The sequence below is a fragment of the Rhineura floridana genome, chromosome 8, assembly GCF_030035675.1.
Source record: "Rhineura floridana isolate rRhiFlo1 chromosome 8, rRhiFlo1.hap2, whole genome shotgun sequence".
In the NCBI taxonomy this organism is placed as follows: domain Eukaryota; kingdom Metazoa; phylum Chordata; class Lepidosauria; order Squamata; family Rhineuridae; genus Rhineura; species Rhineura floridana.
In genome coordinates, this window is record NC_084487.1 from 67,123,398 (window position 1) to 67,149,647 (window position 26,250).

General features: G+C 42.3%; 1 protein-coding gene across 18 annotated transcripts in view; it reads right to left on the reverse strand.

Moving 5' to 3' along the window:
• Positions 1-26,250, reverse strand: part of NAV3 (neuron navigator 3) — a 1,044,290-nt gene that overhangs the window by 60,865 nt on the left and 957,175 nt on the right. For all 18 annotated transcript variants that reach the window (XM_061639678.1, XM_061639673.1, XM_061639674.1 and 15 more), the window contains 3 exons: positions 24,466-24,518; positions 17,599-17,622; positions 16,285-16,362 (listed from right to left, as the gene is read on the reverse strand). In XM_061639678.1, coding sequence (XP_061495662.1) covers positions 16,285-16,362; positions 17,599-17,622; positions 24,466-24,518 — 155 coding nt within the window. The remainder of the gene's footprint in view (positions 1-16,284; positions 16,363-17,598; positions 17,623-24,465; positions 24,519-26,250) is intronic.

Consider the following 26,250-nt stretch of genomic DNA (forward strand, 5'->3'; position numbering starts at 1 on the left):
GTTGCCAATGGACTCTTTTATTATCCGTTCTAATATCTTTCCCGGTATTGAAGTCAGACTGACCGGCCTGTAATTCCCCGGATCTTCTTTTTTACCCTTTTTAAAGAGCGGGACGACGTTTGCCCGTCTCCAATCCTCTGGCACCTCTCCCGTTCTCCAGGATTTCTCAAAGATGATGGCAAGAGGTTCCGAGAGTACATCCGCAAGTTCCTTCAATACTCTGGGATGCAGTTCATCAGGCCCTGGAGATTTGAACTCATTTAGGTTAACTAGGTATTTCCTGACTATCTCCTTATCAATCTCGAACAGCAATCCCGACCCCTTACTGAGATTGCTACCGATGCAAGGTTGCACACTGTTCCCTTTTTGGGAGAAAACGGAGGCAAAATAGGTGTTGAGCAGTTCTGCCTTTTCCTTGTTATCTGTCAACATTTTGTCATCCTCACTGAGCAGCAGTCCCACCGTTTGCTTGGTCTTTCTCTTGCTTTGAACATATCTGAAAACCCCCTTTTTGTTGTTCCTCGCTTCCCTTGCCAGCCTCAGCTCATTCTGGGTTTTAGCTTTCCTTACGTTATTCCTGCAAGCCCGAGCTGCTCGTCGGTACTCTTCCTTGGTGATGCGTCCTTCCTTCCATTCTTTATACATGCTCTTTTTTACTTTTACCTCCTCCACCAGTCTTCCGTGTAGCCACATTGGCTTTTTCCGATGTCTTCCATTTTTCTTTCTCTTTGGAATTGTTTGCGATTGCGCTTTTTGTAATACGTTCTTCATGAACTCCCACACTTCTTGGGCTCCTTTTTTCTTTAGTCTATCTAGCCACGGGATCCTACCCATCATTTCCCTGAGCTTGCTAAAATCGGCTTTCCTGAAATCCAAGGTCCATGTTTGACTATATTCTTCTTTGGCTTTCCCCAGAATTACAAATTCCAGCATTACGTGGTCACTTTTCCCCAAGGTACCGACTGCTTTAATTCCCGTGACCAATTCGTCCCTGTTAGTTAAGATCAGGTCCAGGATTGCCGATCCCCTTGTTCCTTCTACTTTTTGAAAGAGGAAATTATCAGCAAGGCCCATCAGGAATTTGTTGGAGGCTTTGTGCTTCGCAGAGTTTGTCTCCCAGCAGATATCCGGGTAGTTGAAGTCCCCCATCACTACTACTTCTTGCCTCCTTGAGATTTCAGAGATTTGTTTGAGAAAGGCCTCGTCTACCACCTCTTCTTGGCCAGGGGGTCTGTAGTAGACACCTACTACCATGTCGGTTTTATTTGTTTCTCCATTTATTTTTACCCAAATGGTCTCTACTGGACCCCTTTGTTCGCTCTCTTGGATTTCCATAGAGGTGTATTTGTCTTTGACGTATAACGCTACTCCCCCTCCTTTTCTGTTGCTTCTACTCTTTCTGTAGAGTTTATATCCTTGAATGGCTATATTCCAATCATGGAAGTCATCCCACCAAGTCTCTGTTATCCCTATGAAGTCATATTTGCCTTGATGCACTAAGACTTCAAGCTCCCCTTGCTTGTTTCCCAAGCTCCGCGCGTTGGTATAGAGACACCAGAAGTCTCTTTTGTCCTGATTGGATTCCTCCATTAATATATCGTGAGCTTTGCCATGCATCCCTTTCTCTCTCCCAGTGTCTCCTGTACCCTTCAAATTGTTGCGTTTACAACCCGCTGTCTTTGGATCGGTATTTAAGCTATCATCTCCATCCCCCAGAGGCTTTAGTTTAAAGCCCTCTTGATGAGTTTTGCCATACTTCTGCCAAAGAGATTCTTCCCAGTCCTCGTGAGGTGCAGCCCTTCTGTTGCCAACAGTCCCCCCTCCAAGAAGCTTAGACCATGGTCCCAGAATCCAAACCTCTCCCGTCGACACCATCTGCGTAACCAGTTGTTGACCTGCAGTATCTTCCTTTCCCTTTGTAGTCCTCTATCCTTCATGGGAAGAATTGACGAGAAGACCACCTGCGCCCCCAAATCCTTGACCTTCCTACCCAGAGCCTCATAGTCTGAGGTGATCTGTTCCAAGGTGTTTCTGGCCGTGTCGTTCGTGCCCACATGGATGAGGAGAAAGGGGTACCTATCTTGTTTCCCAATGAGCCTCGGCAGGTTGTCAGCGATGTCCCGGATGCGTGCCCTTTGTTTGTCTTTTTAACTCTAGAATGTCCAGATATGAATCCCATTTGACACATATCTAAATTAACATTTGCATTTTATTCTTTAATAAGTATACACATTATTTTCCTTCTATAAGTAGTTGTAATAAAGTTGTATGATACATTACCTTCACATACATAATTAATTAATAGCTTTTCTTAGTGATAAGAGTGTGTGGCAGCTTGTTTTGCCATATTTGCATTATTTTCATATATTGCCTCTATCGGACAACTTCTTTGGAAGACAACTGTGGCATTTAATGTTTTTATTATCACACAGTAGGAAAGGAGGTTGTAAGCAAGCAAGCAAACTGTAGAGCAGGAGTGGGGAACCTCTGGCCCATCAAATCTTCCCTTTTAGCCCACCAAATTGTTTTCCCCAAGCAACTTCCACCCACCCCACACCTTATATCATATGTGTGACAGGTAGAGACATGACTACAGAAAGCAGGATTGAACTCTTTGCACATCAGCTGCATTTGTTCCTGTGGGGAATCACCTGGCATGCCCTAATCTTGCAAAAGTAGGATTGAACCCACCATGCATTAGTTCAATCCTGCTTGGGCAATATCTCTCCCCACCCTCATGGGCCAATTTTGATAAGTGGATAGGACAACCCATTTATCATAGAATCATAGAATAGTAGAGTTGGAAGGGGCCTATAAGGCCATTGAGTCCAACCTGCTGCTCAATGCAGGAATCCAAATCAAAGCATTCCCGACAAATGGCTATCCAGCTGCCTCTTGAATGCCTCCAGTGTCGGAGAGCCCACTACCTCTCTAGGTAATTGGTTCCATTGTCGTATGGCTCTAACAGTTAGGAAGTTTTTCCTGATGTTTTATTTATTTATTTATTTATTTATTTATTTGTTTCATTTTTAAACCGCCCATAGCAAGTGGCTCTCTGGGCAGTGTACAAAAGATTAAAATACAGAATATCACAATAAAATCAACCTACCAACAGTAAACATAAACAGCAAACAAAAAAAGATTTAAAATTATAACATTAAACGCTTAAAATGCCTGGGAGCATAGCCAGGTCTTAACCTGGCGCCGAAAAGATAGAAGCGTCGGCGCCAGGCGTACTTCTTCGGGGAGGCTGTTCCACAGTTCAGGGGCCACTACAGAAAAGGCCCTAGATCGAGTAACTGTCCTCCAGGCTTCCTGATGGGTTGGTACCCGGAGGAGGGCCTTAGATGCTGAGCGAAGTGACCGGGTCGGTTCATAGCGGGAGAGGCGTTCCACAAGATACTGCGGTCTTGTTCAGTCCAAATCTGGCTCCCTGCAACTTGAGCCCATTATTCCGTGTTCTACACTCTGGGATGATTGAGAAGAGATCCCGGCGTTCCTCTATGTGACAACCTTTCATGTACTTGAAGAGTGCTATCGTATCTCCCCTCAGTCTTCTCTTCTCAAGGCTAAACATGCCCAGTTCTTTCAGTCTCTCCTCATAGGGCTTTGTTTCCAGTCCCCTGATCATCTTTATTGCCTTCCTCTGAACCCGTTCCAGTTTGTCTGCATCCTTCTTGAAGTGCGAAGACCAGAACTTGATGTAGTATTCAAGATGAGGCCTAACCAGTGCTGCATAGAGGGGAACTAGTACTTCACGCAATTTGGAAACTATACTTCTGTTAATGCAGCCTAATATAGCATTTGCCTTTTTTGCAGCCACATCACACTGTTGGCTCATATTCAGCTTGTGATCAACAACAATTCCAAGATCCTTCTCACATGTCATATAACTGTGCATTTGATTTCTTATTCCTAAATGTAGAACTTTGCATTTATCCCTGTTGAATTTCATTCTGTTGTTTTCAGCCCAATGCTCCAGCCTGTCAAGGTCCCTTTGAATTTTGTTTCTGTCTTCCACGGCATTAGCTATGCCCCCCAATTCTGTATCATCTGCAAATTTGATAAGCATGCTTTGTACCTCCTCATCCAAGTCGTTAATAAAAATGTTAAAGAGCACTGGGCCCTGGACCAAGCCCTGTGGTACCCCACTCGTTACTTCCACCCAGTTTGAGAAGGAACCATTGATAAGCATTCTTTGAGTATGATTCTGGAGCCAACTGTGGATCCATCTGATAGTGGTTTCATCCAGCCCATTTAGCTAGTTTGCTAATCAGAATATCATGGGTCACTTTGTCAAAAGCTTTGCTGAAATCGAGATATATTATGTCCACGGCATTCCCACAGTCTACAAGGGAGGTTACCCGATCAAAAAATGAGATGAGATTAGTTTGGCAGGATTTGTTCTTCATCAATCCATGTTGGCTCCTAGTAATCACTGCATTGCTTTCAAGGTGCTTACAGATTGACTGCTTTATAATCTGCTCCAGAATTTTTCCAGGGATTGCTGTTAGGCTGACTGGTCTGTAGTTCCCCGGTTCCTCCTTCTTGCCCTTTTTGAAGATAGGGACAACATTAGCTCTCCTCCAGTCATCTGGCACTTCACCAGTCCTCCAAGATTTCGCAAAGATAATAGAGAGCGGTTCTGAGAGTTCTTCAGCCACTTCCTTCAACACTCTAGGATGCAGTTTATCGGGCCCTGAAGATTTGAACTCGTTCAAAGTGATTAGGTATTCCTTGACCATTTGTCTATCAATCTCAAGCTCCAATCCTGCCCCTTCTACTTCATGTTTCCCGGGAGGGTCATAGACACTTTTTTGGGAGAAGACTGAGCCAAAGTAGGAATTGAGCACTTCTGCCTTTTCTTTGTCATCTGTTATCATTTTGCCATCTTCACTGAGTAGCTGTGCCACCATTTATTTTCTCTGTCTTTTACTATGGACATATATGAAGAAAGCTTTTTTGTTCCTTTTAGCATCCCTCGCTAACCTCAGCTCGTTCTCAGCTTTATCCTTCCTGACACCATCCCTGCAATTCCGTGATACCTGCCTGTACTCTTCCTTTGTGGCCTGGCCTTCTTTCCACTTCCTGTATGTGTCCTTTTGTGTTTTCAGGTCATCTCTAAGTTTTTTGTGAAGCCACATTGGGTTCTTCTGTTGTTTCCCCCCTTTTTTCCTTGTTGGAATTGCTTGCCATTGCGCTTTTAGAATTTCCTTTTTTAGAAACTCCCACCCATCTTGGACTCCTTTTCTCATTAGGGTGGCTTGCCATGGAACTGTACTTACAATTGTTCTGAGTTTATTAAAATCAGCTTTCCTGAAGTCCAGGGTGCGCGTATGGCTACTCTCAGCTTTCGCTTCTGTTAAAATCAAGAATTCAAGTATGGTGTGGTTACTTTCCTCCAGAGTTCCCGTAACTGCCACTTCATCCACCAAATCATCTGTATTGGTTAGAATCAAGTCCAGGATAGGTGTTCCTCTGGTTGCTTCCTCCACTTTCTGTAGGAGGAAGTTATCTGCAACACAAGTCAGAAATTTCTTGGAGGGGCCGTGTTTGGCAGAATTTGTCTCCCAACCGATATTGGGATAATTGAAATCCCCACTACATCATGCCTCCTCGAAACATTGGCAATTTGCTTTTCAAAAGTTACATTCTCATCTTCTCCTTGATTGGGTGGTTGGTAGTAGACTCCAAGCACCACATTCCTTTTATTACTTGCCCCATTAATTTTAATCCAGATACTCTCGGTGGAGCTACCAAGCTCATCTTCCTGTATTTCTGTGCAGGGATATATATTTTTAACGTATAGTGCAACTCCACCTCCCTTTTTATTCCTTCTTCTTGAACAAGTTGTATCCTTCAATTGCTGTATTCCAGTCATGGGAGTCATCCCACCAAGTTTCAGTTATACCTATAAAGTCGTAATTGCCATCCTGTATTAAGAGTTCAAGTTCGTCCTGCTCGTTCCCCATGCTCTGCACATTAGTATACAGACATCGAAGACCGTGTGATTTATGGCTTGGCTTCCTTACTACATTTTTCTGAGGGCTGTTACTGGGCCCTATTGGAGCCGATCTCTCTGGTCCCGCTACTGTGCATAAGCCTTCATCAGTCATTACCACCAAGTTTACGCCTCCCTCCCCTTTAGGATTCAGTTTAAAGCCCTCCTGATGAACTTCTCCATGCTGTGGCCAAACGCATTCTTCCCAGTCCTTGTGAGATGCAACCCATCACTTGCCAGCAGTCCATCTTCCGGAAACCATAGCCCATGGTCCCAGAATCCAAATCTCTCATGTCTGCACCACCTTCGTAGCCATTCATTCACACGGAGTATTTTTCTTTCCCTTTCTACTCCTCTTCTAAGTACTGGAAGGATGGATGTAAAAACTATCTGGGCCCAAGTCCTTGAGTTTCCTTCCCAGAGCTTCAAAGTCTGATGTGATTTCTTCATAGCTCCGTTTGGCAGTATCATTTGTTCCGACATGGATGAGGAGAAAGGGATACCTGTCAGTGGGCTTGATGAGTGATGGCAACCTTTCCATTACATCTCTAATCCATCCTCCTGGTAGACAGCGAATCCATGGATCTTCTCGGCATACTTGGGTTTTGATCCCACGCAGTAGGGAGTCTCCCACTACTAGTACTCTTCTCATCTTGTTGTGGGGTGGGTTTCATTGTCCCTGCTTGATTGAGCTTCAGCCTCTTGCTCATTGTCGCATGGGGTCACCTGTAATTCTTCCACCACAAGCTGTCCTCCAGTCTCCTCCTTGAGTGGTTGAAAGCGGTTCCATAGCTCCACTGGTGAAAGGTGTCTTCTAGCTCTTCTGCTCCTAACTGTCACCCTTTCCCACAGAGTTTCCTCCATTTCATTATTCCTCTCCAAAGCAGTCTCCTCTTCTGCTACCACATGCTGTTGCTCCTCCACTTCCACGTCTCTTTGCTGGTGTTGTTCCAGCGTTCTGTCTAAGAACTCTTCATCTTCTCTTATAGTCCTCACTGTGGCCACCCGCCGTTCCAGGCCTCTTACCTTTTCTGCCAACAGTGCCATGAGCTTGCACTTGTTGCACGTGTATGCCATGTTGTTCTCAGACAAGAAAACAAACATGGCACACACTTTGCAGGTCACCACCACTGGAGAATCCTTCCCATTCATACTCTCTTCTACTTTTTGTTTCTTTCTAACTACTTGTTTTGGAGTGGCCTGTGCTTTGTCCTGTCCTACTTCAGGGTAAACTTGAGAGTCCCACTGGTATGCAGTGCGCTGCACAAGGAGAATTAGTATTGTTTGTTTTTTTGTTGTTGTTTTTAAGGACCTCCCCTGTCAAACTCCTTTGTCAAACTCCTGTTTGCCCTCCCTGTTCGCTCACTCTCTGAAAGCTGGCTTGCTTATATGTCCTCACCTGTAGATCAACGGAGACAGCTCCCTCTGCTCTGCTCTGCTCTGCTCTGTTAGGAGTCAGGAAGCAGACTCAATCACCTGACATCATTATGACACTGTAGAGGTAGATGAGTCTGTGGATGTGCTGAATCACTGCCTGACCACGATAATGGACTGGATGAGAGCTAATAAACTGAGACTCAATCCAGACAAGACTGAGACACTGTTGGTGAATGCCTTCCCTGCCCAGATGGTGGATGTTTACCCTGTTTTAGATGGGGTTACACTCCCCTTGAAGGAACAGGTTCATAGTCTTGGGGTTCTTTTCGATCCTTCCTTGTCTCTTGAGGCGCAAGTGGCCTCGGTGGCAAGGAATGCATTCTACCACCTTCGGTTGGTAGCCCAGCTACACCCCTATCTGGACAGGGATGACCTCGCCTCAGTTGTTCATGCTCTGGTAACTTCTAGGTTGGATTACTGTAATGCGCTCTACGTAGGGCTGCCCTTGAAGACAGTTCGGAAGCTTCAGCTAGTGCAAAACGCAGCAGCCAGACTGCTGACGAGGACCAGCCGGTCAGCGCATATAACACCTGTTCTGGCCCGTTTGCACTGGCTACCCATTTGTTTCCAAGCCAGATTCAAGGTGCTGGTTTTGACCTATAAAGCCTTACATGGCGTGGGACCGCAGTATCTTGTGGAACGCCTCTCCCGCTATGAACCGACCCGGTCACTTCGCTCAGCATCTAAGGCCCTCCTCCGGGTACCAACCCATCAGGAAGCCTGGAGGACAGTTACTCGATCTAGGGCCTTTTCTGTAGTGGCCCCCGAACTGTGGAACAGCCTCCCCGAAGAAGTACGCCTGGCGCCAATGCTTCTATCTTTTCGGCGCCAGGTTAAGACCTGGCTATGCTCCCAGGCATTTTAAGCATTTAATGTTATAATTTTAAATCTTTTTTGTTTGCTGTTTATGTTTACTGTTGGTAGGTTGATTTTATTGTGATATTCTGTATTTTAATCTTTTGTACACCGCCCAGAGAGCCACTCGCTATGGGCGGTTTAAAAATGAAACAAATAAATAAATAAAATAATAAATAAATAAAAAGTAGACTTCGAAATCATAGGGAGGCAATGAAGTGAGGACCTTCACTGGAAACCAAATGATAGAACTTTCTAAAACTGTTTTAACGTTTTCAAGTTACCTCTACATTTGCACTTCTGTGGTCCCTACTCATCTGGGATGCATAATTCTTGCCAACCATAAATGGAAGCTTATGTTCCAACACTACTTGACTCTAGCAAGTTGATTGAAAATTGCTTCTCACGATACAAGGGAATACGTATTTTGGGTTCATATTAGTTTGGAGGTGACGAACTTCAACAGGCTTAGTAATTTTAATGTTTATGGTGGATACCAGCTACACAGAAGCAACTGTATACACCCAGAATAACGCCATCTTCCATCTTACAAAGAGATTCCCTTTAGGAAAGAGAAATTTAAAAATATAAGCTAATCAGATACTACACAAAAGTTGAAAAACATACTGAATGTGTAAAGTCCCCTGCTCCTAGCTAGTCACATTGCAGAATGCATACTGAATAAAAATAGTGCATTACTCAAAAGCACCCACCAATGTCACTAGGTGACACCTGACATTGTTATTTCTAACAAAAGCTAAATTCATTTTGTAAAAGTTCAAAATTCCAACAGTTACCTCTTTTCAGTTTTCTTATGATATTTCATACAATTCTTTATAGACTGGATATGTAATAGAATCAAATATGAGTAGTTATTGTCTTATTGACAGTAGAAATTGCTATAGCTGTAACCCTACACATGTGCTCCATTCATTTAAGTGCAGTCTTCATGTGAGTATCTGAGTGTGGGATGGTAGTATTTTGTTTATAAATAGCAAAAAAATATAGTGCACTTTCCTTTTTTATTTTATGATGAAGAGTTTAATAAGTCTAATTCAAATGGAAAGAATAGAAATATTTCATGAAAAAGCAGTAAGACTTTTTGTTACAAGTTAGAATTTGAAATCTCACCATCCTGATTTTTTCTAGATTCCCAAAAGAAGTCTCTCTTCCACTTAACTTTTAGTGTAGTGTTAGAAACTCCAGACAAAATGTCTGCCAAGCACTTTGAGAGCCACCATGCCAGCACTATATTAGAAATAGTGGGATGAAATTGTTTTGATTCCTTCCCATAGGCATCTGTTTGGACACTGTGAGGAGAGGATGCTGCACTATATGGGCCACTGGCCTGATCCAGTAGGCTTTTATTATGTTCCTGTTCAGTATACATAATGGAATTACGTACGGTGGTGATATTGCAAAGAATTTCAGCTGAGCAAACAATATTGCTTGGTTTTTAAGAGCAGAAATCAAAGGTAAAAAAAATAGCATTATTCTCTAGAACAGCTGTGGAGAACTAGATGTTGCTTTCCAAATGGCTAGGAAATGCCTGAAAGGTCCTAAAAGGGAGCATGCCTTTCTCCCCTTGCCCCAGCTAAGTACAGTCTGGGAGAAGGAGAGAGGAGTTTGGAGCTCTGCAAGCTAATAGCCCATTGGGGTATTGGAGTCCCTCTCTCTCGAGATAAGACCATTTGGTTCTACCTGTGAGTGGGTCTTCTTTGTTCATGTATCAATGACATCAGGTTAGAGTTAAGCTCTCCCTAGTGGTCGAAAGCAAAATAACTGTTCAAGTTTGAAAGGCACTTCTGGATTTCCATAGCTGGTTCAGTCCAGTTCTATGATGACAAGCCAGACCAGAAAAAAATAACAGGTAGGAACAGTGATAGCAAAACAAATGGAAAGAATGGACTGAGACTATCTGCAGATAGACTAAACTAGGAAATTGCAATCCTTTTAAAAAACAAACAAACAGTTTCACGGAAAGGCAGCTCCCAAATGAAAAAAAGGAAACAAAAAACTGGGGAGTGGCTGTAATATTGCTACATGCACAAAGAAGACCCATTCATGGGGGGGTCAGTCTCGTCTCTCTTGCATATAGGTGATATCAGGTGGGGCATACCTAAACTGGCCCATGTAGGGTGGGAAAATTGAAGTCAGCAATGTAAGAGAGCTGCCTACAGGCCTGGAAGGATGTACTGTAAGACACGCCTGCCAAAGGCCACCTCAGTTGAGGCATAAATGTCAACTTTGTAGTAATTATTAAACGAGTTGGGGCTAGCCTACATGGCTGCCTGACAGATCTCCTGCAAAGGGGCATTCAGGGAGAAGGCCACTGAGGTTGCAACCTCCCTCACAGAATGGGCCAAAATATTAGTTAGTGGTGACAGACAAAGACAAGTGTAGGGCAACATGATACACACCTTGATCCACTGGGCCAACATGGAGGAGGAAACCTTCCTTCCCAGGGAAGCAGGATGGAAGTATGCAAAAATTCTGATTGACGGAAGGGCTTAGTGCGAGAAATATAAACCTTCAGCACCCTTCGAATGTCTAGAGAATGCCAAGCCTTCTCAGTGGGGTCAACCAGAGAGAGTCAGAATGTAGGAAGAATAAGCTCTCGTTTCCAGTGAAATGGTGACAGAACTTTAGAAGGGAGTAAAAAGAATCACCCTATCCTTATGAAAAACACAGATGTTTGGCAACAGAAAGAGCATTAAGTTCAGAGGTGCATCTAGTAGACATGATATCACTAAAAACAAAACTTTAAAGGACAGTAAATGCAAGGAAACAGATTTTAAAGTTTCAAAAGGAGGCTTCTGCAGGGCGATTACTATTATTGTGTACGTTCCATGTGGGAAGTGGTGTTGAACTGGAGGCAAAGATGTAGGAAATGTTTTAGGAATGGATGAGATCCCAAGGATCTGCTTGGATCCTTCAATAAGAGACAGGCTAAAGAAGTGGCTTGACACTTGAGGGTCTTTGGCCTAAGACCCAGCAAGAGACTGCCCTGAAGGAAAGACAAAAGTTCCATGATGCCGGGCTTCCTAGGGTGAAGAGTTTTCTCTTTGCACCAGCGAGAAAACATTCTCCATGTGGCCTGGTACATATGAAGAGTTGAGGGATGCCTGGATCACCAATGGAGGAAGGCCAGCCTTGATGAATCATAAACTCTCAATTTCTAGACAGGCTGGATCTGGATGGAGGAACTGGCCCTGGGAGAGCAGATATGTGCGTAGCGGAAGAGGCCAGGGTGGAGTTACTGCCAGCCTGACCAGCTCAGAGAACCAGGGCCTGTGAGGCCATAGCGGAGCTACCAGCAGGATGGACGCCCATTCTTCTCTCATCTTCTGCAGGACTTGGGGCTGGAAATGGAGGAAGGGCAAAGAGGAGCCCTGGAGGCTATGTGGAGACCAGTGTGTACATACCAGGAAAAGAACCTGGGAACTTGTCGATTGTCCAGGGATACAAAAAAGGTCCATGTGAACCATTCAGAAGCAATCCACTAACAGCTGAAAGTCCTGCGGATGAAGCTTCCACTTGCCATTGAGAAGCTGTTTCCTGTTCAGCCAATCCGCTTAAGCATTGTTGTTTCCTTGAAGGTGCTCTGCTTACAGCAAGTCCAGGTGCTAGGCTTTCTGTTGGAGTGGCCAAGAACTCAACCCCCGCAACAACTGATGTGGACTTTGGCAGTCATGTTGTTGGTGTGGAGAAGCACCAGCCCCAAGAACCTCTGGAAGGCAAAGTGCTGAACTGCCAGGCAGGCAGCCCACAACTCCAAGAGGTTGGTGGGGAGTAAAGAATCCTCTAGTGACCACCTCCTAGACCATGCATCTGTAGCACAGGGCCCCTCAGACTATCATACTGGCGTCCAAGGTGATGACTCTACAAGGGGAACTCCCCTCCGGAGGTGTGGTTCCTGAAGCTACCATAACAGGGGCAGGTGGATTGACCTGGGAATGTGAAGCTGATGGTGCCACTTGGCAGCAATCTCGCTCTGAAAAGGGAGAAGCAACCACTGAAGAGGGTGCAAGTAATGTTTTGCCCAGGGGGTGACTTTAATTGCTGAGATCCATAGATCCGAGATCCATGCTGGCAACATCAGATCCACTGATGACTTATGAAGAATGGAACTCACTACAGACTGTATTTTGAAACCCTCTCCAGAGAAAGAGCCAAGAAGCCTAGGTGTGTGTCTATGAGGGCTCCCAGCTGAATAATACACTGTTCTGGATATAAATGACTTTTCTGCACATTGACCAGGAAGCCAGCCAAGGTGATCTGGAGGACTCACCTGAGTCTGAGACGGTGAGTGGATCAGAAGGTTGTCCAAGTAGGGGTAAAGGTATATGCCCTGAAGACAGAGGTGTGCCACCAGGGTAATCATGATTTTTGTGAATACCCTGAGGATAGATGCCAGGCTGAAGGGCATGGCCTTGTATTGGAAGCGCTGGCCATTGAAGAACCTCAGATAGGGTGGATAGGGACATGGAAGTAAGTTTCTGTTAGGTCGATGGATGACAGGAAATCCCTGAGACAAAGGGATTTGATGGAACTCAGTATAGCACAGTGGGGAGGACAGCCTGGCTAGGAGGCCAGAGTCCGTGAGTTCAAATCCCCACTCATGTCTCCTGGGTGTCAAGATCACTCCCACAGTGAGTGGCTCAGGGGTTACGTGCACTGCAACCTGTGCAGCTGTGGGCAAGCTGCATAGTCCCAAGGAGCCCAGTTGTCCCCCAGCTGGCAGATGCAGACAAAGAAGAGGCTGGCTTGTGCAGCTGTGGCAAGCTGAGCAGCCTAGCCAGCTGGGGAGGACTAGCCTCAGAGGGTGACAATGGTAAACCTCCTCTGAATTCCGCTTACCATAAAAACCCTGTTGGCTTGTGTGCGTTGTTGTGTGAAACAGCATACATTACGTTGGAGTTAAGTTGAGCAAGAAGACTTCTTCAGAGCATTTAAATCATGTAAGAGTCTTTATTGAAAGACATTAAGGCCAGAGGCTTAAGAGTAAATACATGTAGAGATTCTTCAGTCACCCCCCTTCTGGTACATCTCTCTCCATAGATCAACACAAAAGACAGCCTCTCAGCTCAGAGGCATAATTCAGAAGAACAACAACTCACATAGACTCTGTTACAACTTTCCCAGCTGTTATCTCCCATTGCCATGACAACCTGTCTGACCTTCAAGTCTGCTCTCTCAGGCCAGACATGGCAGATAAGACTGCTCCTCAAAACACATCCTTGTAACTTTCCAGACCTGATGAAAATATCCTTAGGCAGTACGGCCTAATGCCAACAGCCATAAGTCAGGATCAACTTGAAGGCAGTCCATTTCCATTTTCAGGGTCTTCATCCTCAGGGCTTATTTGATGGAACTCATGGTCTTCATCCTCAGGGTCTTCATCCTGAACCTGCGATAGATGACAAACTGATTGAGCAATTGCAGATTAAAGACCACCTGGACCGAGCCATCGTGCATGGGCACTGTAAAGAACAAGGAATAGATGCCACAGAAGTGTTCTCCTGGAGGAACAGATTTCACTGCAGATTCCAGCAGGTGCAGCATGGCTTGCTGGACCTTGCCCTTCCTGGGATTGGAAGAAATGGGAAGGAACAACTGAGTGAGGAGGTAGAGCTGAAAATTCCAGATGCAGACCTAGCCTGAGGGTCTCCAACACCCAATTATCCAGATGGAAGGCTTGCTATTTTTGGATGAAATAGCAAAGGTGGTCCCCCACTGGTGGAGAAATGGCATCAGAATTGATGTTTGGAAGCTCTGGAATAACAGCCAAAGAATAACTTGTCTGCACATTGGTGTTGTTGTTGTCCTCTACTGCCAAGGCAGGACCTGTTCCAGAAGGGGCTGGAGGTCCAAACAACCCTGCCCTGACCCAAGGACTTAAAGGATCGAAAGGACTGAGTGGGCTGGTAGGAATGGAAGGAACTTCGAAAGGAGGTTTGTTTCTGCTTCTGACTAAAAGGCACAGCCTTCTTCTTGTCCTTGACTTCACCAGCAACTCTTGCAGTGCCAAGTCCCCAAAAAGCTTGCCCATGGAATAAGGTTATTTGGCTAAGTTAGATCAGGCCTCTGTGACAGCGTCCCAATGGCAAAGAGTCCTCCTGGAAAAGCCACCTGCTACCAAAGCCTGAGCTGAAAACTGTGCTGCGTCCATAGAGGCATCAGCAATGAAGGCCACCACTTGAGATACCTCCAGAATGGTCTTGCAAGCCTGGTGGGGGCCTGCTGAGAAGCATCAAGAAAATCCTCCAGCCAGAGCAGAGAAGAATGAGCTGAAAAAATGTGATCCAAGGCCCTCCTGCCGTCCACATGCTCTTCATCAGATAGACCTTCTTGCACTCTCAAACTCTTGCATACCAAGCACTGGTGGACCTCCCCAGCCAGATCCCTGCCTGGACCACAGTCCCCCCTCCTCCTGAGATGGCACTGGAGGATGAAGGCAGAGAGAAAAGAATGCTGCTAGTACCAGACATGTTAAATGGAGCCAAAGAGGAGTGCCAACAGTGTGTGATTGAACTTGAGCCCCAGAGAATGCACTGTAGCCTGACACAGGTATCATGTGGAGGGAATTGGTTCTTCAGACATGAGGTGGCAGCACAGACACAAAGGCAATAGCTATGGCTTGTGTCTTGGGGGATGGGTCAGAAGACTGGCAGTAGAAGTACTGTGTCCCCCAGACTTCTGCTTGCTTTTGCCCATCCTGCATAGCTAATGGCTAGACGCGACTAGAGTGCTGTTGGGCAGAAGAAGGAAGCAGGCTCTCAGAAATGGCAGATGCAATAGCATCCAAAATGGCAGGTGTGACTAAAGTGCTAATGAGGGCTGAGGAGAAGGTGGCAGGGAGAGAAGGAACAAGGCAGTAGAGGTCGAGGGACTAAAGAGACCAACAACTAGAGAAGCAGGAACTTGAATGACTTCACAGAAACAGAGAGACAAATTAGTTGTTTTTAAACAGAAATGACGGGGGTGAAGAGAACACACAGCACCAGAAAAAAACACTGGAGAACAAAATAACAGTTTTAAATATGCCTGAGCCAAGGGTGAAGCAGAGAGCTCGCCATCTACAACTGCTGAGGGCAAAGGTAGAATCGATCTGGATTGAACCAGCTACAGAAAGCCAGAAGTGTCTTTCAAATTTGTATAGTGATTCTGCCTTTGACTGCTAGCGGGAGCTGAACTCCCACCTGATGTCAGAAGAGGAGTGATGTGGTGCATTGAAATCAGCAGTTGGAGTGTTTGCTTCCACTTTCACTTAACCTGCACAAACCCTCAACATTACAAACATGTGAGAAGTTGTCACATGCCTTCTTCCAAATGAACCAAAACATGCTGAACGTTAACATGATTTTGAGCAGTTCCTCCCTCATGCTGCAGGCCTGTACAGCACAGCCTCCCCTGTTCAGCCCCCACCCTAACTTGCTAGAGAGGTCTGGAGGGTTGCAGAGTGGCAGAAAAGAGAAAGATTGGCTGCACAAGTTGTCTACCGCTCACACAGTCACTGGATACAAACCATAACAAATATTCTTCTGTTCATTTGAAAGCAGTTCTCTCCACAGAGTGGAAAAGACAAACTGTTATTCTAAAGTAGAAATGAAGGAAATAGTTTACACACACTGGTTGCATTCCAAGGCATTTGAGCAGAATGTACATCTACTTTTGTGCAAAGTCAGATAAGATTCCTCCCCCTTTTCTATTTTTCTGGCATGAACAGTACAAGAAACTCAAACATTTACTATTTTCTCACGCAGAATTATGTCCAGGGTCTGCAAGTAAATTCATGTTAGAAGAACTTACTTAAAATGCTCATCCTGCACTGGTTTGATATATAGTCATATACAGTTCCTTTAAAATCATTTTAAATTTAAAATCCATTTAGAAAGGGATAATCTTCCTCACAGGATTATTGTGGTTGTAAGTGCATATATAAATCAAAATCATACAGAAATTATTAATGACAGCAATAAATGACTTACATTTGCTGACAGCTGTGATGTAAGGGTGGCCACTTTTTCCTGTGATGCAACCAGTTCCCTTCGCAGTTTATGAATTTGCTGAGTATGAGAGCAAACACAAACTCCTCTAAAAATATGTCAGAATTCTCTTAATGCTTTGACAAAAGGCTATTCAATGTGATAACTTATAGCAGAAGAATAACTGGTGTTATTTTTCCCGGAATTTGCATATATGCTAAACACGGTATATTAAAGGCTTCATACATGGTTCAAAAAAATTCTAATACCACATATACACATCACATTAATATAATTTTAAAGCCTCAGGAATATTACTTTAAAATTTATGAAGGATGAAATTAACTCTAACGCATAAGCTTAGCATTAAGCACATGAAGTAAAGGTTAACTTCTATCTGATGTAGGGCTGTGCCATGTTGAAAATTTAACACACTTTTTTGACCATTTCCCATCAACTATTGAGGAAAAATGTATTAAAAATGGGGTATGCGTTTTACCTTACTTTTGAGGTCGCTGAGGGGTATATGTGAGTGTCCTTTCTTGCATTCTACAAATCATCTTACCAGCGGTCTGCACTCTGCATCCTCCACGAGTGCCTGCACTTCAATCTAGGCCCAGGGGATGAGGTGACTCCACCCATGTGGCCTTTTCAGAGCATGAAGAACAGGCAGCCTGGGAGGCTGCAGAAAGTTGGACAAATGTTTAGCAGGGGAAAAGGAGATGTATGTTTACTAGGGGAAAAGGAGATGCCCTGCCCCTCAGTAGCTTACAATGATAACGTAAGCTAAAAAAAACCACCCCACCAAAATTCTAAAGAAATGCAAAAGTGCTAGAAGAATGAGGTAGAAAAATGGAAGTCTGTATCATGGGGCAAGAAAACTTTTGAGAAAACTGGAGGACAGATTTTGGCACAGCACTAATTTGATGATGGAATAACAGCTCAAATGCCCTGTTGAATTGGCAACAAAACGCTAACCTCGATATAGTACTTTACTAATTTGATACCCTATACCAGCCTTTCCCAACCAGTGTGCCTCCAGATGTTGTTGGACCACAACTCCCATCAGCCTCAGCCAGCATTGCCAATGGTCAGGAAAGATGGGAGTTGTGGTCCAACAACATCTGGAGGCACGCTGGTTGGGAAAGGCTGCCCTATACCATAAAATGATAGTTACTTAATTAAATATAAATATGCTGGCATAAATGAAACCATGCAAGTTCATGACTGGTGATGACATCACTAGTCAGACATTTGAGACTACTGAAAAGCACTTTGTACAGCAAAATAAAAACTTAATAAAAATGCCATTTTTACCTCTGAATGTGCCTTTTCTTCAGCCTAGAGGAAGAGACAAAAGCTGTTATTTATGTAAAAATTCAAGTGAATTTCATTTGATTAAGAAAATCAAAATAATAGCTTCTGACTTAGATAAAAATGAGTTCTCAAATATAATTGTAAACAATAATTCAGATGGGAATGAAGATAATAAATAATCTCAAACTGATTTTTGAATGCAAATTTGTCTGCAGATTAGGGTTGCCAGGTCTCTGATATTTGCCCAGAGACTCCAGTTTCTGGGGGTCCTTTCCAGGTCTCCAGGTGAGTCACCCTAATCTCTGGATTTGTAGCTTTCATTTTCTTAAAAAAACAAGGTTCTAGGTGGTCTGATTCCAGAGATATACACCAAAATGTCAGCCGCCCTCCCCACAACTTCTGTTAGTACTGGCTGCTAATCCCTGCTCTTTCAGGTTTGTAGCCAGTAAGTGAAGTCAGGGTTATGGTTGACAATGGGTTTGTTGACCTCCAGGCAATAACTAAAACTCACTGCAAGATCTCAAAACAGTTTTCTTTTTCTGCTTCTCTGCACATTAGGAATTCAGTAAATTTATAGCTTTTAGCAGCATCAAGACTACTTTGTCTGTGCAGCTCTAGAACAGAAGATCACAGCAGGATCTTGGTAGGTGTGCACACTAAACAATTTCAGGATTTTTTTAATTACTTGCAAAAGAATAGCATATTATACATTTTATCTTTCAAATAATTTTTGAACATAAATTTTAAAAAGTGTGCATGCTGCAACTTATGATGCCATTACAATGTGTTATATTTTCTAATTATAAGGAGTCAAACAAGTTTAAAATTTTCTGTGCTGTTGAGGAGGGCAGTTTATTTGTCTAATTCACAGCCTGTTTGAAAATTTTCCCAATATGAAGCTTTAATCCTATATTCACTTTTCTGGGAGTAAAGCTGCAATGCTAATTCCACATTCCTGAGAGTAAATCCCATTGACTTCAGTAGGACTTCCATTCAAGTAGACATTGTTAGGCTTGTTCTGTAAATTTATGGGACTTTTGAGTGAACATAGCAAAGGATTGTGTCGTAAATCTTTCTCTCCCCCTCCAATCCTTTTTGTCTTTTAAGCAATTAGGCAGGGCTTACTTAGGTGTCACTGCTTTTATTTGGTAGGAAACTAATACTGATTTTTTTAAAAAAAAATGTTCTGCAATGACCAACTGGTTTTCACAATAATCTATTATATGAGGTGTATCTATTTTTACATCTCCAGGGTGTGTGTATATGGAAACTTTCCAACAATCCTGTGAGATAGGATTGGAAACCAAGGCAGCTAACAACAAGAAATAAAGCCATTTAAAATCCAATAAACACAGAACAAGTATAAAACTGTTGCAAAACGTCTGAAAGTGGCATGATTCTGATTTTGGATTGGATGAGTGAACTTCCTTTTCACTTGAGATTGCAATCCTGTGCACGCTTCCTTGTTTCAGTAAGACCCACTGAATACATTAGGACTTGCTTCTGAGTAAACAAGCACAGGATTGCACTATAAATGTCTTTACAGGTTGTGTAAATAATAAATATATTTGACATTCATCCTTACATAAATATTTCTTCATACTATGTCTCAATATCTATCTGATTTCACACTATGGTTGTACATTATTATTTCCTCTACATTTTAAGTGTGCTGTTCTTCTTTGGGGTGTGGTCATGGTCCCCCTCTGTTGTTTTCACCCTGAGGGGTAGATCAGGCTGAGAGATGGTGAGTAGACCACGGTCACCAAGTAAACTTTGCAGCTAACTGCCATTTTAAAAAATAATTAAAATGATTTTTATGCAGGCAAAGTTTATGACATAATGCAGATCCACACAATACATTTAAAGCACATCCAACTCACATTTAAAGTGCATGACTTCCCCCAAAGAATTCTGGGAAGTGTAGTTTCCCCCTCACAGTTATAGTTTATTTATTTATTAATTAATTAAATGTATACCCTGCCTTATGGCCAAAAGGCCCTTAAGGTGGCTTACAAAAGAAAATGAACATAACGCATCAATAAAATAATACAATTCTCAAAATTAAATAACAATTCTCAAAATTAGATAACATTATTAAAAGCAAATTATTGAGCAAGTGTTACTTTAAATACTTGTATATACATGTCCACAAGCCAAGAACAAGAATAACGCTGGCAACTGTTTTCTTTGTTATCAATCAAATTACTCGTCATTTCCACAGTCAGCTGGGTTCTTCCTTTTCAGACATTCAAATTCTTCGGTCTCCCAGGAATGAACAAGATAGGTTATGATGAATCTTACCCTCATGTTGGATGGCATCTGCCTATGATATAGTGCGACCATATGGGGAAGGGGAGATGCTGTCAGTTGGGCTCCTGCTCTATCGGGGTGGGGGCGATGAAAGGAGATTTGACTTTGCGCGTTTAGGGATCACATGCTGTCCTAGCTGACTGGACCCCTGCCCCACCACTCTTAACAAACTACAGTTTCCATGATTCTGTGGTGTAATTCATGTGCTTCATATGTATGTTGAATGTGCTTTAAATGCATGGTGTGGATCTGCTCTAGGTATGCTGTGCATTCATTAGTGAATTGAAAACAACAATTTTAAAAGATACTTTTTTAAACAGGGTAGGGGCTGTAGCTCAGTGGTAGGACATATGCTTTGCATGCAAAAAATCCAATCTCTGGAAAAGGCTATTGCCTGGAATCCTGGAGAGCCAGTGCTAGTCCATATCATCACTACTGAGCTAGATAATGCCAAATGGTGTAATGCAGATTCCTTTGTTCCTAAAACAGGAAAAAGACCCAAAGGCCACAGTGACTCTGAAATTTATTTATGTATTTTAATTACAACATTTATATACAAATTTATTGTAAAAACCCTCAAAGTGGTTTACAGAAAGGAAATTATTGGCAAAATCAGTTAAAAACAGGTATTTAAAAACATTAGAATCAATAAAACCAATAATGAGTTAAAAATAGATAAAAAACATAAAAGCTTCTACATGCCTGGGTAAGCTTGCCTAAACAAAAAATGTTTTTAGCAGGTGCCAAAAAGAGTACAATGCAGGTGCATGCATAATGTCAATAGGCAGAGAGTTCCCAAGCGTAGATGCTTCCACACTAAACGACTGATTTCTTATAAGAGCAGAACAAGTACTATATGGCATACATAACATGGAAAGCACACCTTGAACTTGGCATGGTAGCAAACAGACAACTATTGCAGATTTCAGAGCAGAGGTATTATGTGCTGATATGGTCTCACTCATGTCAGCAATTGTGCTAAAGCATTCTGCACTAACTGCAGTACCCAGATCAGGTCATGCTGCATGGGGATTTATGTGACCTTCGCTGACTGGCTGCCAGATGTTTTTTTAGTTTTGGTTTTTGGTCAGGAACCCTTACTGGTTGTAGGATGCTTTCTGCCTTACTCAAGGGAATCTTCTTATTGGTATGATACTGCATTTAAGAAATCATCACTGTCTTTTGTTTTTCTATTTCTATTTGCATTTCATTTACCTTTGACCTCACTCCCTTACATCCATAGAAGCAACAACAGTGGTTTCATGTGGTCAGCTCAATCCCCCTAAACCCACTGATGATGCACCTTGTTGGTTGCATGACAGTTTGTTTATTGCTCAATAGTGGTAAAAGAAAATTCACATACTGGGAAGTGTGGCTTCAATTGCTGTTGTTTCCAAGCTACTGCCTGTGAAGGTAGACCAAATCATGTATGTTATATCTCTGCCAGTGATTACTTACTGGAACTGGGTTGACTGTCAAAGTTAGTTTAAGGCAGCCCATAGGATAGGCAGGAAAGTGTAAAGAATCTTCTTAATTCTTACTAATTTCTCAAACTTCTCTCCGCAGTGAAGGATCAAGTCTGTAAAGAGGTTTGGAGCAGCCATGTTAAAAGGGTGGGACAGGGCATTCCAGACAGGGAGTTGCCAACCCTGGTTTGATATGGATATCTCTGCAGAGGATCCCTAATCAAGCCTTACCAACAGCACAATTCTAACCATATCTACTCAGAAGTAAGTCCTGTTGAGTTCTAAGAGGCTTTGTCCCTTAGTAAATGTGCTTAGAATTGCAGCCTTCAGGGGCATCCATCTTTACTCCTGAGTGCTCCCACCTAACATCACCACATCTGTAGGCTCCCCTTCTTCCTACAATGGCCTTTTGGTGATTGGCCTGGCCTGAGGGCATTTAAACCCTTCTTGCCAGAAGTAAGTAGGCTAGATTAAATGTTCCCTACCGAGACTCCCTAAGCAGGTGAGAAGGAATGATTCCATCACTTCAGCTGGACCTGGAAACACCCTCATTTAGCTAAGATTTCTATCTTTATTTCCAATCAGAATGGGTTTTTTTGTATGTCATGCTCCAAGCAACTGTGGTTGATGCTTATTTATTTATTTATTATTTGATTTATATCCCGCCCTTCCTCCCAGCAGGAGCCCAGGGCAGCAATTAACATATAATGATTAATGACATCACTAGAACCCACCCCATGACATCACTAGGCCTGGCCCCATGACATCACTAGGGCTTGCCCTTGAAATCTCAGGGTTTTGGATGCTTCTGACGTGACATCCTACTGCAGATGCAGTAACTACCAGTGTTTTAGGTTCCTATGGCTACAGTCCCATAAACCTTTACCTGGAAGCAAGTCCTATTGAACCTATTGGGACTTACTACTGACTATATGTTTTAAGACCTGCTGATTTATTTATTTATTATTTGATTTATATCCCACCCTTTCTCCCAGCAGGAGCCCAGGGCAGCATTCTGTCATATAATTGAAAGACTTCCAATTGTTTTGTGTATTTTCCTTTTATGTAAATCGCTATAGGAATCAGACTTAATGGGCTATTGAAGGACTTCATGGAAATCTCTATTACAAATAATTATAGCAATACTAAACAAATAAATGTTATTTTTAGAAGCACCACCAAGCAAAGGCAACATTAAAAGTGTAGCACAGAAACATGGATAGTTCCCTGACACAATTTATAGACGTGCTATTTCCTTTCAAATATGCTTGAAAAAAATGACTAAAATCAGAGGGGAAATATAAAAGGAGAGAAGTAAAACAAAGAGTTTTACGGAAATCTGCATAATTCAGACACAGTTGTGATATAAAGAGTGGGGACAGTGAGAGACTATCCATTGTGCCCTTGCAGCAAAAGTAAACAGTCTCCTGTATCTCTCATCCTGGTAGCATGATGCACAGAAAATCATCTGAAAACTTATTTGTGGGCATCATGCCACAGTAGTGTGGAGATTACGGCTATAAAAAAGTAATAATAGAGACGCTCAACATAATAAACTCAACATGCAGATATGAAAAAAAGAGTGGAGCACGGTATTATCATAGAAGAATTAAATTTTGTTCTTTATGATCATCTTGTCTATCACTAAAATCAAATTCTTTGTCTCATGTTTCCGCTAGAATACCATTTCTTGATTAGGAACTGCACAATTGCATGAGTTTTACCCCTCTGTGCCTATGAGAACCAGCAGGGGAAATTCTGAACAAGGATTATGTCCTTTAAGTAGAATTCACACTACTGATTTTATAATACAAAGCCTTCTTTGCCCTTAACAAAAGGGTTCTTCAGCTTCCATTATCACAGCTAGATACTCAAACGCTGAACAAGAAGTGTTGTCAAGTAGCTAGAAAGGGAGACAGGATGGGGTCAAGCAACAGAAATCACAAAAAGACTCATCTGCTGATATGGTATACGATGGTGTTTAATTCATGGACACTTAGCCTACTTGCCCAAAACGTTATTGTTACCTGATTGTGCAATTCAGCCAGTGTTTGTAAGATCATGAGATCTTGAATGGTGAAGGTTAGAACAGAATAAAATTGTAGTGCAAATATATTTGCAGATATGAGAATATTTCAACAACACTGACCAACACATACATGACCATTTCTGCTTGTCCATCTACCAGTTTAGTGGAGTTTGCATGTGGTAATAGGGCACACCCAACTCCAGGTAGCAAGAGCATTATTCTGTGTGCAAAAATATCTGAATTCTCATGCATCGAAACTCAAAATGCTATGCCAAATACGCTATATACATTGTGCAAATTAATTAAGACCACAATATATTTTTTTCTCCAGTCCATATTTTGAACATTGCTTAGTTTTTCAAAAATTGCTGCAGTTAAGGTAAATTAAGATAACATGCAAATTAAAAGGATTAGGCACTAAAATTAAATGTGCAATATGCAAATGTACATCATGTGCATATTTGCCTTTCATTTGTATGTTTCATTATGATTTTTTAAAATAGAAGTTAATGGAGGAAGGAAGCTGCTTGAAAAGAGCAGTTTGGTGGTCTGGGAACACAGATGGGCAAAGGATGATAAAAAGAACCTCGGCTTAGAGAAAGTAATTCATTCCATAAGTCATCATGAATTTCATGAACAATCTTTCACTCATTGGCAATCACCTATCAACAGCTCAAAAGCAATCTACCAAGTGGGCAATTACTGCTACTGGCTCTGAAAGTGCACAAACATGGAAGATGATGGAACAAACTAGAATGGCAAAGCACAATGGCTCTGAGCTGTGCACAAAACAATTGGCCCCTGGCAGATTTTGTACAATTCAGCTTTCAAAGGGAAAACACAAAAGATTTACAGATGACTAAATTCAAATCAAGGAGGCAGTTGTGTATTGTATTTTGAAAAGTATAAGAAAAATGTTAAAGTCAACAGCAGTAACATATTTTCATTGTCCCACCTATGTCAATTTTTCATCTGTTTCCTAGACTACTTAACAAGCCACCTAGCTTTGCATGGGATGTATGATATCATGAGATACACTTTTATATACTGTCAACTTACTGTGGAGTACAGAGAAGAGGTACTGGAAACTAGTGATAATGAAGATCCATGTACTAGACAGAGAGAGAGATCAAAAGCATTATTATCAAAATATTGATTAAACAACAACAGTTATTCCCTGTTAAGCACAATAACAGGACATCTCTTTTCAACTGAGAACAATTGAAAAGAAAGAAATGAAAGCTATTACTGAGATTATCAATTTAGAAACACACACACACAGTTGTTCCTGTAACACCAATAATGATTTTTTTCTGCTGAAAAACACTTGCATATAGAGATTTTAATAGTGCACTGTAATTTTGCTGGTAAGCAACAATCACGTACATTTCTTTGATTGTCACTTTTCTATAAAACCCCTTTTAACCCGTGTAACAGGGTTAGGTACAAAGTATATGAGACAGCATTCACACAATTAGCAATTGATTAGATGTTTTTTAAAAAGGAAATAGCAGATGTAGAGAGCCCAGTCCAGATTAGGACCCTGGGAGGGGTAGGAGGATTTAGTCCTTCGCTTTCCATTGAGGGCCCAGTGCACATCAGGGGCCCTGCACCTGTTATTTGCATTGGAAGACAAGCTTCCATTGGCACAAACGGTTAAAGACCCCTTACCTATATCAGGATCCTGATCTGGATTAGCCCCCACAAACACACCTCCTGTTTATTTATTATTTATGCTTTCTGAGCTTTTGTTTTGTTTTAAATAACACAAACATAAGGGTAGGGAGCAAAGGTTCAAGGGATAAAAGGGTCAAGGATTACAGCTCACAAGAAAAAAAGAGATTGATATGAGGAGAAGAACATTAGTACAGTCAAGTTGACCTGTGTTTTAAGTGTGGCAGCTCGATATATACATCAGTGTATGCATTCCAGATATCCAAACGTGTGCTGATAGTAAGCTGTGTGTTCTAATGTGGAAACAAAAGTAAGATCGTCTGCCCATTGAAGGATACTGTAGGCATTTGTTATTCAAGTGTTGGAGTATGAATCTTTTCACAGTCAAGATCCATTTTCCTTGGCTGCCTTACAATTACAAAAGCACAGGAATATAGTTCAGGTGTATGCGTACATCTGTAAACTTCAGTGAAGTCCCTAAAACACCTTCTACCAAAAGGGACCTCTACTCAACAGGGGCATGCCCAGATTGTATGTAACAGTGATGAAAAATCAGTACCATAGTGCCAATGGTGTCTAACAGAAGCAGGGTTTTTTTTAAAAAAAAAGAGATTATAAGAGTCCAGTGTGTTCAAAATAATATTTTTTTTGCTGAATTAACCTTAACTTTTGGTCATGTAAAACAAAATATATAAAGGCAGAAACAATATTCTGGCCTACTATTTACTTTTTAAAAGCCATTCACGCAATTATTAATTGTGTTAATCATATCTGCAAGATTAAAAAGAGTTGCCTTCTAACTTAAAACTCTCTACATACTTATTTGTGAAAAGCATTTTTACTCTGCTCTTCAGGGTGGCATGTAGTGCAATCCTATACAAATCTACTCAGAAGTGGGGCTTATGCCCAGGAAAATGTACATAGGATTGCAGCCTGAAAGGCATGACACACAAGGGAAAAGGGATAAGAAGGAAAGAGTTAAAACAGCATAGAATGTGAACATTTCACACAGGGGCCAAGCCCCTGGCTGGCAGTGGCAGGGCTTAATGGAATTGCACATCCACCACTGCTTCCACAGTCCTGTTGCTCGCACCAGGCAGACCAGAAGGTTAGGGCAGGGAACAAAACCCTGTTACTGTTCCAGCTCTCAAGATTGGACCCACTGCTGTC